At 36.1% G+C, this 16718-nt stretch overlaps 1 protein-coding gene across 3 annotated transcripts in view; it reads right to left on the reverse strand.

The window, feature by feature from the left end:
- The window catches only part of CDH8 (cadherin 8), a 129685-nt gene extending 113645 nt beyond the window's left edge, over positions 1–16040 (reverse strand). For 2 of the 3 annotated variants that reach the window (XM_085306494.1, XM_085306495.1), the window contains exon 1: positions 15593–15844. In XM_085306494.1, the coding sequence (XP_085162620.1) occupies positions 15593–15844 (252 nt within the window). Of the gene's footprint in view, positions 1–15592; positions 15850–15955 lie in introns of those variants that run through there. The other variant, XM_085306496.1, reaches the window with a different exon arrangement.
- Positions 16041–16718: the final 678 nt, after the last annotated feature.

The raw sequence follows: 16718 nt of genomic DNA on the forward strand, positions 1-16718 counted from the left end.
TGATTATCATTGCCACTGATTTCTTGACACGATCTTGCAAATAGCCAGAGGATAGTGATTCAGATGGGCTGAGCATCAGCCAACTCCAACCACATTAGAAAAAACAATACACACATTTTTCATTTTGTTCATGGCACAAGAACGGTCTACTCTGACAATGACTCTTTCAAGGATACACAGAAAATGTGCTCCAAAGGCTTTAGAGTGGCTCTATGAATGACAGTTTGCTTTCAAGCTAGAGAGATACTAGTAATGGACTTTTATGTCTCTAGGGAAACTTTAAAAGCCTAAACACAATTTCAATAATATTTTGCAGATAGTATGAAATTGTTGCTATAACTCTGAATGCAAATGCACAGATTCTATTTAAGACATATTTTTAGAACAAAATAGTCAAAACATCAGTTTTGGAGGGGTAGGTTTTTATCCAAATTAATACTGCACTTCACACAGCTTGTTGACTTGCTGTTAATATGGTGCTTTTCAGAGCTTTAAACACACTTTGCTGATTGTTTGCTCCAGACATATGGTTTGATGAGCTGGGCATTGCACAGTACAGCTGGCAGACTGGGTATCAAAATCCGGCAATAAGCCTTAGAATTATGCGTGACTAGGTATCATAACACTAAATTCAGGCAAATTTACCTCTACTGTACTAGTGTAAATTTGAAGGTATTTCAAATTCTACTTCAGCACAAGCCATTGTTTCCAATTTTGTAGCAATTGGGTGTAGCTGACCTATACTGTAGAACAACAGTCTTAAAAGGGCAAAATAATTTTATAGGGCAAAAAAACTACAAAAAGCTTTCCTTGAATGATCTCAGTATTTTCAAAGATAGGCAAGTATCTTTTTCTACAGTGCATAGATTGGAAATTTTTGATAGGCACTGTTTAAATACACATTCTTTTCAATCACGAAAAGAAAGAATGAGAACTCTTTGGCAGCTTGTCCTCTGTTTTCACTATTGCCTCCTATAATCGAAGTCAATGGGTTTCACCTCAGCTCTCAGATTCAGGAAGGTCTAACAAGACTCTCTAACAGTATCTGAATACAATTTTTGTATTAATTTAATAAATGAAGCATCATTTTTAGACTCTCAGCATAATAAACTCTCATTTGCACTGAGTAGATTCATAAATTCAAGCTGTTAAAAACTGTTTTCATCAGAAATGGGCCAGTCTCCCATGGTGTCCATTCATATTCCAGTTCTGAACTGCAGGAGGGAGTTTGCCAAGTCGTAAGTGTTCAGTTACTATCACAGTATTTCCTTTATTGCTGTTTGAAAAGCCAATATAGATACTGAGAGTGACTGTCTCATCTCAGAGTACATACAACTGTGTATTTCTGAGTATATATTCCCATTTTTTCAGTGAAGTGCTTCACATTTTTATGCTACATGAGTTCAATGTAATGAATTAAGATGAACTCTAAGAGAAATAGAAGCATCAAGTTCCCTGCTACAGATGTGCATGGCTAAGTAAAAGTGCTTTACAATAAAATATGTGCTGTAACACAAATCCTTCACCAAATTCAAATAGCATTTCAAGACAGATCTTTTCAAGCAAAATAAATAAAATAGCATATAGTCTCTATACATCTCAAATACTATTCTCGTAAATTTGGAAAGAAATAATTTTTTAGCAAGTCTTATTCCCAACAGCCCAAGTCCCATAAACTTGTAGAGTTGGTTAGTATCTTAAAAGATAACAATGACTAGCTGGACAACTTGTGAAAAATACCTTTCAGTAAAAAATAAAAATTAATTTCTTTGAATTCTTCTTTTTTGTTGTTCCCACACCCTTTCTTACCACTGCCTAACCAGTTCTAACAATATTATTCAACATGAGATTAGCACAGATATACTATACTTGCACAAATCAAAAGTAAATAGTAAAGAGAAGAATTTTTAAATATCTCTGACACTTCMGATTCCTTTTTAGCATAAAGGAAAATAAAGATAGAAAAAAATAAGCAAAGACAAGAAAGAAGGGTGCATATTTTTATAGTAGAAATACTGCCAATAAGTTCACGAACCTTTTGAAGCTGACTCAGTGAATAACAGGACACTCAGAAAGATGCTCGTTAATAGGAAAAGGACTCAAACACAATAAAAATGTCAAATACATTGAAGTTTGAAGAAGTTCATTTAGGTAGGAGTAAAGCAGGATATAACTGGAATAGGACCTATAGCACCATTTCTGTATAAGCAAATGATACAACGTGTTTGTACAAGTTTGTAGAGAATCTCTTGAGAAAGATGGCATGGYGTATGATCTCACACACGTAACTGAGCACTCCACACCTCTGACTTCACTGCTGTGGCATTTAGAGTGTCTGTACTCTAAGGTTGGTTTTTCATTATTTTTTAAATTCTATTTTTAGCTGAATGTATTATCAAGCCCTAAGACTTGACAAGATGTACAAATACACTCTCCCTCGCCTGGAGGGCCTGATGCTCAAAGCTTCAAAAAACATATGAAACACTGAACAATATTAAAAAGAACTCGACAGAAAACAGACTGGAGTCTGGTTTAAAGAACCTCGAGAGGAAAGCACGGAATGTTAGAGGTCATATCAGCTATAAAGAAGAAGTGGCATCAGATGATTAGAAAATTTTATTTCTTAAGCAGTTCTCAGGTCAATTACCTGCCAAGTCCATTTTGGGTCAATTATCTAGTACTACCACGGACACTAGCCCACTGTTCCCTAGCTTCACAAAGCAACTTGGATATGTAGCAGCAGCTTTAGACAACTAAATTGAAATTCTATCTCTAGCCCTGAAACTACTAAATATTTTTTCCCAGGTTGCTGCAAAAGCTGACAGCCGTTTGTTTGAATATATTTTAGCCTTGTACCTCATTTTGATGTAAAAATATACCAACCCTTGCACAGAGGGCCTGGTTCATACAATCATAGAGCTAACTTTCACAAAACACTGAAAATGATGAAAATTTCCTCATCCCACATTTTATTTACATAGACTAGACAGGGATTCAAAAACCTCCACCCCACAAGATCAGAGAACTGAACAGTGGCTTTCATCCCTCTTAATTCCCTTACCCTATTTTATATCACTTCTCTTTATCCCTGCTCTTTGTTTTATCTGAAGATACATAATTCCTTGTGCAAACTGCAGAACTTCGAGAATAGACCCATGTCAGAATATCAAAGCCTCTTGAATGAAGATTTTTTCTTCCAGAAGAGAAATACTGGCCTGAGATATTAGTTTGAGACATTTGAGAAATTTGATTACCTGTATAAAATTATGCTTGCTCATTTTTCCTAGGCAAGGTGCTCTTGGGTAAAGTTATATTAAAGAGGGAATAGAAATAATGTATATTCAAAGAAAACATTTTCCAATTATGCTTCACAAGATGCAGAAAATATTACTTGTGATAAAGGATTATGAATGAGATAATTATTGAGAGTGTAATGTACCTAAAGCTACAATAAAGGAAAGAGAAAAACATTAATAAGTGATCTTTTCTTCCTGCTCTACATAACAAAAGGCCTGAACAGTATCAAGGACAAAGCAGTGCACGATTTTGCGATAAATCATATATGTGATACATTATAGACAAGAATACCTTTCCTATTTATACGGCCCCTCATTAATTCCTGTAAATGAAAGTATATCAGCTTTTATTTGACAGCCACAAAACTTTGTGCTTCTAAAAACAAGCTTAGTAAGACATTTTTCCTATTAAGAGTCAATTGAAAAGAATAGAGATTTAGAAATACACTGGATAGACATTCCTTCATTTAAATTATTTCATTTCACACATCCTAAGTGAGCAGAGCTGCATTTCCAGAAGAACCCATACTAATGCTAGGTAGGTAAGGTATCGAATGATAAAAAAAAAAACGCCTTGACTTCTGGAAATTAATGTCTCATTATCACTTTTTGATTCTGCTATAAAAGAAATGATAACAATTATTTCTGAGAAGCCCTAGTGATGAATATTTAAGCTCCCACATACAACACAATACCGGCATAAGCAACAGGGAAGATTACAAAAAAGGATGTTATATAGCTGCAGCTCTTTTCCCGCTACAAAGCGGAACTTGACATGCCATGCAAAATTATCTTTGGTGCATTACTTTCGCAATTTCAACTCACAGTACTGTTGCATCAAGTATGACATTAAAGTCAGCACACAAGAGGTTAACAGTATTCCCGAAAGAATGACAAAGGGCATCAAAATTACAGAGGTTAGAAAAAAAACTGTGTGAGCACTACAGTTTTCTTACCCTCCTATGCTCACTTTATTAAAGAAAGAGCAACAGTTTCACTAATAAAACACGTCCACTACTGATTACTGTCGTTCCCTCTTTTTAACAGGAATCCTCCTAATACTCTCTGGGATACACATGCCAACTTCGGCATACACATAACACATGCACATCAGCTTTCCTCTCAGTATAGTCATCTTTGCATTTTCTTTCATCTCCCTGCCCTTGAAGACACTGTATAAACTGTACATAATTGTATATATATGTATATTTGCATTAACTGGATTGAGAAAGACAGACCTAGTCCCTAGTGACTTTCCTAACAGAATTTGAATTGAATTTGACTTATTGCATCTGAAGCAACAGGAAGCTGTATGCCCCCAAATCTGTATCATCTTAAAGCAGTACTCTAAAGCAGTACCCTAATGCACTTCAACAAAGCAGAAATTCAGGCGCTATAACATAAAATATGACAGGGCATAATAARGACAGGGAACACAAAAGTTAAGTGGCAGAGAAAATAATATATTGAGGATTAAATATTACTGGATTATTAGTTTCCCTGAAAATTCTCAAATGATCCCAAGAGATTTCTTCTGATAGTGGCTCATGGGGACATTAAATTTTCTGTATTCCTGAAGATTATCGTGGTTATTAATGCAGGAGGTTTGCCAAGAAAATACTCCTAAGGTTGGTTACTTTGACCCACACCAGCCTCGATCCTACTGCTTTACAGACTGTCAGGGGAATCAGTATTCGTATTCTTTCACACTGCCAACCTGCCTTACTAAAATGATATCAAAGCTTTCCTCTCACAAAGAAACTACCTTGGAAATGGAGCCGTAAGACAAGATGAATCCGCATTTGGCTATTTTAGAGTGGGGAAAGTATCTCATGATTTCCAATTTTTCTGCAATTTGCAGAATTACAAATATTCTCTGATTCTGCATATGAGATGTCAGTTGGAGTAAATACTGACTCAATCATAGTCATTTTCATCACTTTTTAAGTATAAAACACAAATTTAAATAACTCACTCCAAGCACCATGGTAAATCTATCGGCTCAGGGCTTGAGCAGTGAAGTAAAATTTTGATTTTCTGTCTGACTTTGTCCCACAGAGAACTATGTATTACAGTCTTTGTGCACAATGCATTTGATTGAGATAGAAATATTTACCCACAAAAAGCTCCAAATATTTCTTTAAGTATATGTATTACTCTTGTTTATCAGGAATTTGCACTAACTAGCTGTTGGTCTTCTGGAAGGGCAGAATTTCGATCAATTACAGAACAATTATTTAATGGGATGATCAGTGCAGTTGCCTTTTATGGAAGCCTAGTTCTACTCACCATTATAGGGTTTCAGTCATTTTTTTGTTTATTTTTAAGGTATGATAATTCCACAGTGACAGTAAACCTTATATGCAATACATTTAAGTGTACATATTATTTGTTATTGTATGGTATTTGAATCGTTAAAAAAACTGTATCGTATGCTTCTCATATAGATGTACCAAGCACATTGAAAGTAATTACACGGTTTCTTAAACTTACCAATAATATTAGGCCTTGACACACTGTGTCATCCTTACTGGTTAGTGGGAGACAGTGTAGTCTGATGAAAGTACTAGTTAGAGAATTACAAAGCTGAGGTTCTACTCACGGCTATGCCACGGACTTGAGGCATGATTGCAGACATTTTAAATTACCTTCCTATACTTTCTGCATTTGTGGTTTCTTCCTCAGTTGCAGCCTGTACATCCAATTTAGACAGTAACATCTCTGAGGCAGACATTGTCTCCTACAAAATGTCCGTACAACAAAAAATTCAGCTAGGGCTTCCGTTACACAAGCAGCAGCATTAACAGCTTTCATATTTATTGTTACACTAGGCGTACCATTTTTCACTTTCGCTTTATAAAAATGCCCCCACAAGTGCTTTGGGGGTATGTACAACATTTGCAAGAATTCATAAAAAAGAAATAAAGTCCATGCTGAGATTCCCTAAAAAATCGCCCTGGCTTAAAGCTCTATTCTATCTCCACAACTTTTTCTGCCAACCGAAATCCTGATATATGCTTTAAATTTAAATCCAGGTAACATCTGTTTATTCATATGAAAATTTAATAAAAAGTAAGTTTAAGTCCTTATATATTTAGATCAACACCTGCTCCCAGTTCACCTAGTCTTCCAGCAAGTGTGTAGAATATCCAATAAAATAATCAAGACCAATTAATTAGCAGAAATAAACCAGTAAGTTTGAAATATTATGTTGGCATTAAGTCTTGTTTCAGATGATTTTGTATGAAGGAAGAAACAAACTTTTTGCCTCTGGACATTGTATTTTCTTGTTTGTGTGACAAGACAATAGAAATTGCAGACTGTGCCAATGGTCTACATTAAATGCATCATACTGCATAATAATTAGAGAGCAGGTTGCCTACAAAACAGATGCTTTCCAAAAAAAGTAGAGAGAGTGAAAAGAAAATATTAAATATGTTGGTAATTAATTATATTTAGAAAACTTATTCTATAAAAATGTTAGATTTTCATCAAGATCTTAGTTGAGAAAATTCAGTTTCTGAGCATTTTGCATCATGCTCTACCATACAGCTCTAGCATGCCTTATGTTGCAGATCATCCCAAATCAATCCAAAAATATTTTCCCCATTCAGTTTACTACCCTGATTTCTTAGATCAAGTGTATAATAGGTCATAGTTCTTAATGATGCTTGTAGTCTAACAATCTTAGAAAACAAGGTGGTATGAACTGCTATGGTTTGGTTTAATTCCCCACTTCCTCCAACCCTAGAGGGCTTCCCTAATCCTCAATGTATTTCACTAGTGGATGCCCACCACCAGTATACTAAAATTTCTCTCTCCTCATTTAGTAATAATACCCCTTATTCTATGTAAGTAGCTCTCTCAGTAAAGGAAAAGAAAATTAGATGAAATAGTTTCTGAATTTAAACCCGCAGATGATCAGGGCACTCTGAACTGTTAAGAAATAATTTTTGCTGGTTCTGCCTGCAACTGGGCTCCTTGCCTCCAGTGATCGATCCTCTCCGAGTCAGTCTTTTATTTCACTACATTCCCCCTCACTGCGACAATCTAACAGCGATGCACAGCATATCAAGCTGAAACATTCACTCTCAGCTTTGCTTCTATTCACCAGGGGCTGGGTGCGTAACGGAGTTATTGAGCTCAGACTCTGAAACAAGAAAAAGGACTTCTTATGTTGCTCCTAATGATTCCTCCAGTTAATTCGGGAATGGCACTGATAGTCTCCAGGGAGAGCTACACTTACTTTTTTCTTAGCTGCTGGCATGACTGCTGTAAAATAAAGGCTTTGAAAGATATTATGTAAGGGGAATCTTTACATTAATAGAGAGTAGTCAGGAAAAAGTTACATACTACTCTCTATTACTACAGGTGTTCCTCCAGGGTCATAAAGAGGCTACTCAGATACATAAATATTTGAATAAATATCTTTAGGAAAAGGGTCTATATTTACTTTGAGTGCCATGTGCCCACATTGTTTCTAAGTAATAGTTACCTTTGAACACTGCCTAAACTACTTACTGCAGTAAGTTATTTCTGCAATGAAGCTGATTGCTTCACATCCAAAGATTAACCTACACAGTATCAGTATTTATGGCTTCATTAAAAACARACAAAACCTACAGTTGTGAAGTCCTTAGTCTGTGTACACAAAAAGTATTTCCTCTTCTCTTTTTCTTCTCTCTCTCTTTACTAGGGAACAACTTTGTAAACAGAACTTTCAAGAAATAAAATCTATGCAAACCATTTCCTGTTATTTTCACATACAGACTTATTTTTCCTGTGATTACTGTGAATGTGTATCTACTACATCTGAAAAATGCAAATTGTGCATGAGCTAAAAAGCTGACCTTTCTCAAAAGTAGTTCAGCTCAAGAGGTATCGCCTCCCTCAGCTCCAGACTTCTATCTGGAAGCCACCACATACTAAAGGAATTAGTCCTAAAGAATTTCTCATTTTAAAGCATAAATTATTTTTTAAAGGTCTTCATTACATGCATCCTACACTTGAGTCTCAGAAAATTGAGGAACATCATATCAGGACCTGATAACAATACATACACCCTTCCACCTTACTGATCTAAAGCCTATGTCCTGTCACTTATGGGAGGTCATCATCACCTGATGGCTTCTCAGTGGCCTACAGAAAATGTTTGTCATGTTCAGAAAGGACAGCTGGCGAAGAAATGCACCATAACAATTGGCACTAGCTGGTAGCTACACTGACAAATGGAATTCAGACACCCTGACAACACCAGTAGGGACCCTACTGGTAGAAACTAAAAACCACTTGCAAAAGCAATTTTGGGAATGTTTGCGCATTTGTAGATGATCACATGGAAGATTCTACTTAATTTTTTATACCGTCACTTTGGTATTTTGTATGCATACTTGGAAAACATTTCAACTCATTGAGAGAAAAGAAAGTGTTTTGATCAACATACTGAGAAAAAGTGCACCAACTTTTAATTCTTCATGAAGAGAAAGAATTATCAATTCTATCTACTTTTTTCAGAAGAGTAGAAATCTATGTGGCTTTAGAAAAATGTTACAAGGAAGTTTAAGTGATTATAATGTTAAAGTGGCATCAAGAGATGTAAATGTCTAAGCAGACACAATGTAATCATATCCGTTGTACATATCATTCGTTTTTTTGAACTCTTYTATGTTATTCCATACTTATTGTTTATGTAATCTAAAATTAAAGACATCAATCACACCAGAGAAGTATTCCCACTTTAGTAAAAAAAAAAAAAATTTAGATTGCTCAGAAGGTGGCTGGTATTTTGTGGCTTGAACCTTTCCTATGCAGGCTTTCTAAGGAACCTGACATTATAATGCATTACCTTAAGTGTTTTCACACTAGTGATCCATACTAATATGTGCCACATTCTTAGTCTACTGCTCTAATACCATGAAGCAGAAATGGAGAAGGCAAGCACCATAAATTCTCCTGTCTGATGAAACGGTTCTTTAAAGTTACCATCAGGCCAGCTGTGTTAGCTGATATGCAAGTGTTCTATACTGTAACTTTACTTAAATCATGTTTATATCAGAACCCCAGACTGGAGATGGGGAATCATGAAAGCATTTAAACCTTCTCAGTGATACTCCCAGAAACACACAGAAATGTGATTGAGATTCTGAAGACAGGTATATTCTTGTTTATTAGCAGAATAAGCTATCAGTTAAATGATTTTTAAATTGTATTMAAAATGTAAATGTTGTTGGCTCACTTTAATCAAACTGTTTGTACTTGTTTAAATTTGCTGCATTCTAGGAAAAAAATTTCTTTGAGCTTATACCTAGTTAAAAAGAAACAAATGAAATTTGTGTAGACTTGGGAATATTTAAAAACACTACTTTTATCAAGCCTATATGCATGTTGTATACTGTATTTATTGGCTTTGCAGTAATAATTATGAAGAGCTTTTTTCAGAGCTACTTATACTCTTGCTGACAAAGCAGGATTTAGAACATGCCAATGGGGATATTCTGTGAAGTACACTGTCATCTCTTCTCCTTCACAAACATGTAAAAGGCAAGGGCAAACAGTAATTTCCGTTAAAAATACAGTAGAAAATGAATGATACATTTCAGCTTCTGGGATTTTATTAAGAATAAATAGGAAAAATAGTATATAATTACAGTTGCAAAACAACAACAACAAAAAAAAACTAGGGTTACAAAAGCAATGTTGACTTTGCAATACTGCAAATCTTGAATATTTTATGGCACATATTTAAATCATAGTAAAAAAAACAGGGAAAATAGAATGAAAGTGTGTAACATGGAGTTCTCAGTTCTATAGTTTTAAGTGTGAAAACTTACAATACCTGTTACGTCATAACATCTACAGGATGATATAACATCCTACGAACACTGAAAAAAAAAAAGGCTTTACTACATGTATATTTCACAATGATTTCTTCCATTTAGGGAAACAGTATATAATTTATCCCCAAAGTAATGAGATCCTTAAAATTACATACAAGTCTGTTTTTATCACTGAGTAGAACAGTATTTTCAGGCAGCCACTATAATCACAAACTCAATACAGGAATAAAGAAAACGTGCAGAAAGTACTTGTTTAATGAAAATCTTGTTTACTTTGTGTATATATATCCCTCACACTTCACAGAACTATTTGTAAATTTAAACCAGTATGATTTTACCATTTCCTTGTTAAGATATAAAATGTACGTTGGGAGTGAAATCAAAGACTGCATAAAGCATGTATTTTGCAGAACATACAGCTTGAAGCTATTTATAAGTGCTCTCTGCATTTGCAGGTTCAGTTTTTACAGTAGTGCAGCCTGAAGCACCAAACTAAAAACATCATAGCTCTCTACTGCTCCTCCTATAGGAAAATTACTTATCCTCTACAGGCCTGATCCTAAGCCCCACATATCAAGGCAAAAATCCTCATCGGTCTCTACGGCAGGAGTTGCCAAGTTCCCTGATCCTGGAAGCTGCCTACAAGAATTTGCATGTAATAGTCAAAAGATGCATACCACATAAGACAGAAGGAAGAAAGAAAAGCTCCGTGGTCACAGATTAAAAACAATGACTACCTGGGACTGCAAGGCAAGAAAAGTTGAACTGACCACACTCCCTGTAAGGCTCAGTAACTCAGCAAACTCAGTTTGCTTCCTCCCCCTTCCTGGATTTTCAGAGCAACTGCTCTGTGGCTAGTGCAGCCCTTCCACCAGTCACACGCCACAGACCGGGCACAGCAGCACTGCGCATCCTGCTCATCGGGTGCAAGCGGCCCAAGGCCTGCTCCTCTCTGGTCAACCCATTTTACAGATCTCTCATTACAGATAATGTCACTGCAAAATACAGCTCTGGGCCTGGGAAAAGTGGCAGGGCACTTCATGAGGAGTGATACCACAGAAACAGTACCAGTTTGAAAGACTGTTAGTGTTCTTTTGCGTCTTTGCTTAATTACTGATTCATTTAGTGGTCAGTTACAGAATAAAAAAAAAAAAAAAAGAAAAATTCTGTCATCTTCACACTCTTTTATGTTCTCTCTGTGCGCTGCATTTATAAATGACAACGCGTTAAGTTTTTTACTTGAAAATGTGTATTAGACCAGGTCCTATCCCATACATTATAGGTTCTATAAAAAAGGAGTCTGATTATATGCCCAAATCTAGTTCCTCAATGTTTCCTGACTATACTATCTATTTCACTGTGAATTTGGCTGCTGTCTGCAGTGAAAATACAGTGGCATTTGCTGCACCACAGATTTCATAGCACGGCTGCCACGGTGCTGTAAACGCATGCCGAGGAGACTAGGAACATGCAGCAGAGTATATCAAGTAAAAGTTCTATCTAACTAATCAAGCCCACAGGGACAGCATGCAGTGTCACAAGACATATCACTCTACAGTTGAATGAGGTTGTCAGCCACCAGGAGGCCTGCAAACTGCTGACAGCAATATGCAGTATATGGGGTCTTCTAAAGTAGTCACAGCAGCTTTGGAAGGTACATATCTATTACTATGGATGAAGCAAAAATAAAGAAAAAATGTAAAAGGATATTTGTAAATCTACATTTCTGTACTATGAACAAAATTAGGCTCATTTAATATGTCACATGCATATGAAAAAGGATATTTTGTAGGCTTCTAGAAAAGTATGTATATATTTCTCCATGTACGGTTTAAAACAATATGGAATTTATTACGATATCATGAACCACAATACAATAAAAATATCATTATAGACAAAAAAAAGCATTGTAACATTTTATAGATAAACCTCATTTATCGTGAAATCATTCTGAGATAAGTATTCATACGTTTTCTTTGCAGATATGTGAACTCAGAGCTGCTTATTTTAATAGTTTGAGCTTGTTCCTACTGAATTTAATGCAAAATTGACATTAAAAGTGCATCTTGTTCAAACTCATTGCAAGAAGTCTAAGATTAAAAACAAAAGATTTTCTCTCGTCCTTTACTCAAGACATTGAAAAAAACCACTTTGCTTTATGAAAGAAGTCACATTAAATTCTTCTATTAGTCTCATCTTAGATTACTTCACTTACTAGAGAGAATACACTGAGCATGCAGCTATTAATATATATTGGTGCAGAACAGAAGTGAGCAAGTATCTTTGAAGACTGTGCAGTTATACTGCAACACTTCTGAAGAAGGATTTCTATACCTAGAAGCTGTTTCTCCTGAAAAGATTGGTTAGTCAAAAAAAAAACAAAACAAAACAAAAAAAGAAAAAACAAAAAAACCCCTGTCCCTGAAAATTCTGCCTTGTTAAAGTTTTTTCAGCATTTTGAACACTTTGTTACAAGATCTTTTTAACAGAAATAATGTAAGACTCTATATTCAGGCTTTTATTTTTAGAAAGTGACTGGTATTCTGTTGGTATATATTATAACTAATTTTATTTTTCAGTTTTATTTTGCTGATGCATATTTTTGAACGTCATTAGAATTACATGCTGCTATTAGTTAGCAGGTCTTTCCATCTACTAACATGAAACATTATTTAAGTACCAATATTATCATGAGCAATTCTGCAGGACTGAGTATTCAGTTGGCTTTAAAGGTATATTTGAAAACACACCTCAACTTCTGCTGTATTTTCTTTAGTGCAAGAACTTATTTTTCTAACTAAAGAATCTAACTATTGTACAAATTATATACTACTATGAGAAAAGTACCACGTACACCCTACAATAATGTAAAAATAGACAAAATTGCAATCAAAATCCATATATTTAGATTTGCTTCAGGAATGTTCCCTTTGAAGTCACTGAGCTGTCAAATACTGTATCTGTTTGGAGATTATACTCATACTTTGAACATGTAAAAAGACCATATGAACTACATAACGACACAAACGCACATCTGTGCCCAGAAAACACAGCAAATCAAGTAGCACAGACAAGAATTACAAGAATACTTTAAGTATGAGTTCAAGAATAAACCAAAGATTTCTCTCTGTGGGAGTAAATTTCACTTTCAGCTCTTTTCCATCTATATCATACAGTATTTTAACTATGCAACAGTCTCAACAAATACACTGTCATAGCATTTTAGAGTAGCTAATCCTGTTCAAAATGTCAGCAGAAGATGGAATAATATCTTTATTGATTTGGCATAGTTTAAGCCACTCCTTTCTATTCACTAATGATTTGAAGAATTCAAAATATTATACAAACAAATATATATAGTAAAAATACTAAGACCTGAATTCACTCAAAAAATCAAAGCACTACCAAATAGCAACTACAAAGTCCTCAGTCAAATGCAGCTCAAAATCATGTTAAAAGATTTGACCAAAACATGTAGAAAATAGAGGTTGGAGAAAATATTTAAAGATATGAAATAAGCTTGTTGCTATTTCTCTGAAACTGAGATATGTTACTGACCACAGGATAAAAATGTAAACAGATACAATAATATCTGATATAAATGAAATAACATCCATGATATCTGTTCTCAGATTTTTACACAATTTATTAACTAAGAATTAGGACAATAACAAACATGATTATTCAAAGAGAACAGAAATCTAATGATGAACATGCATTGTATTTTTGATTACTCACCTTAGGTCAAACACGCATTTAGGAGCAGTTACTTCTTTACTAAGCAGGTTTCCTGATGAATGCAGATGACACATGATCTCTTTTTAGAAAAAGTACAAGTCTACTGGTTCAGGGTAATACAGAGCTACAAAATAAGCTACTGCCTGGCAAGAATGAAAGACGGAAGGCAAAAGGCAGGCTAGAAAACATAGAATCATAGAATCAGTAAGGTTSGAAGGGACCTCTGGAGATCATCTAGTCCAACCTCCCCGCTCAGCAGGGTCACCCAGAGCATGKTARACAGGGTTGCATCCAGGCRGGCCTTGAAGATCTCCAGAGAAGGAGACTCCACCACCTCTCTGGGCAACCTGTTCCCAGTGCTCMGTCACYCTCACAGGGAAGAAATTCCCCCTCACGGTCAGGCGGAACTTCCTGTGCTTCAATTTCTGCCCATTGCCTCTTGTCTTGTCACATGGGACAACCGAAAAGAGTTTGTCCCCGTCCCCTTTACACCCTCCCTTTAGGTACGTGTACACATTGACAAGATCCCCCCTCAGTTTTCTCTGCYCCAGGCTGAAGACGCCCAGCTCTCGCAGCCGTTCCTCASAGGGCAGCTGCTCCAACCCTCTGATCATCCTCGTAGCCCTACGCTGGACTCTCTCCAGTAGCTCCATGTCTCTCTTGTAGTGGGGAGCCCGGAACTGGACACAGTACGCCAGATGAGGCCTCCCCAGGGCTGAGGAGAGGGGCAGGATCAGGTGACCCTCGACCTGCTGGAAACAGTCTTCCTAATGCACCCCAGGAGACCATTGGCTTTCCTGGCCACAAGAGCACACTGCTGGCTCACGGTCTACTTGTCATCCACCAGCACTCCCAGGTCCTTCTCTGCAGAGCTGCTCTCCACAAGGTCAGCYCCYAGCTTGTACTGGTGCCTAGGGTTATTTCTCCCTAGGTGCAGGACTCTGCACTTGCCCTTGTTGAACCTCATGAGGTTCCTCTCCGCCCAGCTCTCCAGCCTGTCCAGCTCTCTCTGAATGGCAGCACAGCCCTCTGGTGTATCAGCCACACATGTAAAAACATGATAATTTTCCCTGTGCTGTTTTTAATCTTCCTAACTTTGAAAGTAGTCTACAAAATACTGTGGCAATAATGTTATTTATATGCATACATATCAGGACCTTCCTAAAAATACACAGACTAGTAACTTGAAATTTTCTGTAAATGTGCCATACTTTCCTTTAATGTATTTTACAAATTCTCAGAGCACAAAAAACTTATGTAATCAGGCTGGAGATGAAAATGACCTATAAGTGTAACAACCTTTTTGAATGAATGTAAACAGGAATATTATACAAAAAATGCTTTGGTGAGTAGTCTTCAGCTAACAGTGTGGTGACTAACGATATTAAAATATGGATATGTACATGCTCCTATATTTTTGTTGTAAAAATGGAATATGGGTAATTTTAGTGAATAGTAARTTTAGACAGATTATTTCATTCCCTTAAGTCCCAAGCCTTTCCAGTAGTTTTCCACTGTAGTTAACCAGAAAATCAAATTCTTAGAATGACTTCCATTTAAAGAATATATACATATATATATATATACACACATAGACATCAGAAAAGAACTTCAGAATAACAGAGCATCTCAAATTTGAACATCTTAGAAAAATCCAGATGACTGGAGACTTTCACATACTATATATTTGCATATTCAGAGAAAAAACAAATCTTGACTTACCCGGCCAACTAGTATTGGTTCAGGTCCAGAAAATTCTTCTAACACAAACATTTGATTCCAAACCCAGCCTCTCTTGGAACGGTTCAAAACTCTCTGTTCTTCAGCTAGCCTCTTTAGTTCTATACTGGATCCACTTGGTAATATTTGAGTTTGATTCATCGGAGCCATATAAATGGAAGGAAGGAGAGTAATCCATAATATTATTAATGGAGTCCATGTATCCATAAGCATTTCCGTTAGTCTTTCTGGCATTGTACCTTGTACCACAAGCTACGCAAATCACCACAGAAATGAAATTATTATTTTGCTTTCCTCCAGACTGTAGCAATCCAATTCATCATGCAGTACAGAACATTTACTTACAGCTCCTCCATGTGTTTACAGTACAGTCAACGTAAAAATAGCTTAGGTTATAAAAACATGATCCATTGAGTGTTCCAGTCATTAAAGATTCCTGGTGAGGTGAAAAAAAAAGAAGGTCATGTTAGTGAGTAAAGAGCTTGAAAAAGTGTGCTGAAAGATCATATTTACTTATACATCATAAACAAGCCACATTAAATTTTGTATTTGTATAATCTTAGTGTATATTATTTGGGTTTAAAAACAAAGATTAAGTGATTCTGCGAATTCCTTCAAGGCCTACAATAATGAGGAGCAGGGAGGATCCAGATAAATGATTACGTGCTCTCCAGGAAAAGATTTTATTTATAGTTTGTCCTGCRGCCTGACAAAGCTCTTGGCTCTCTTGCTAACCTATACTTTTTATGCCAGTCAACTACAAACACATAGCATATCAAATAATGGAAAGTCAAATAAAATAACGTTCTTGCATACAGACATACCCTCTTTTCCTCTCTAAGAAAAATTTAGTCCTAATAAAGTTACAAAACTCCAGTGGTACTTCCTTGTATGAGCAGTCATCTAGCTGCAGCAGCACAGAGCTCAGCAAAAYCTTCAAAACCCACCAGAAGAGCAAGGCTGGTAAGTCCTCCCTGAAATCCACAATCCCCTACCAGACCACTACCAGAACCTGAGGAAACTCCTTTATGTACATCTGCATTACAATACTCCCAGCATCTCTCTCCTGCTTTCAGAGGAAACACAGAGTCAGGTTTTATTTCAATGA

The sequence above is a fragment of the Rhea americana genome, unplaced genomic scaffold (genome assembly GCF_003343005.1).
Source record: "Rhea americana isolate MKP2758 unplaced genomic scaffold, rheAme1 scaffold_24, whole genome shotgun sequence".
Classification (NCBI taxonomy): Eukaryota; Metazoa; Chordata; class Aves; order Rheiformes; family Rheidae; genus Rhea; species Rhea americana.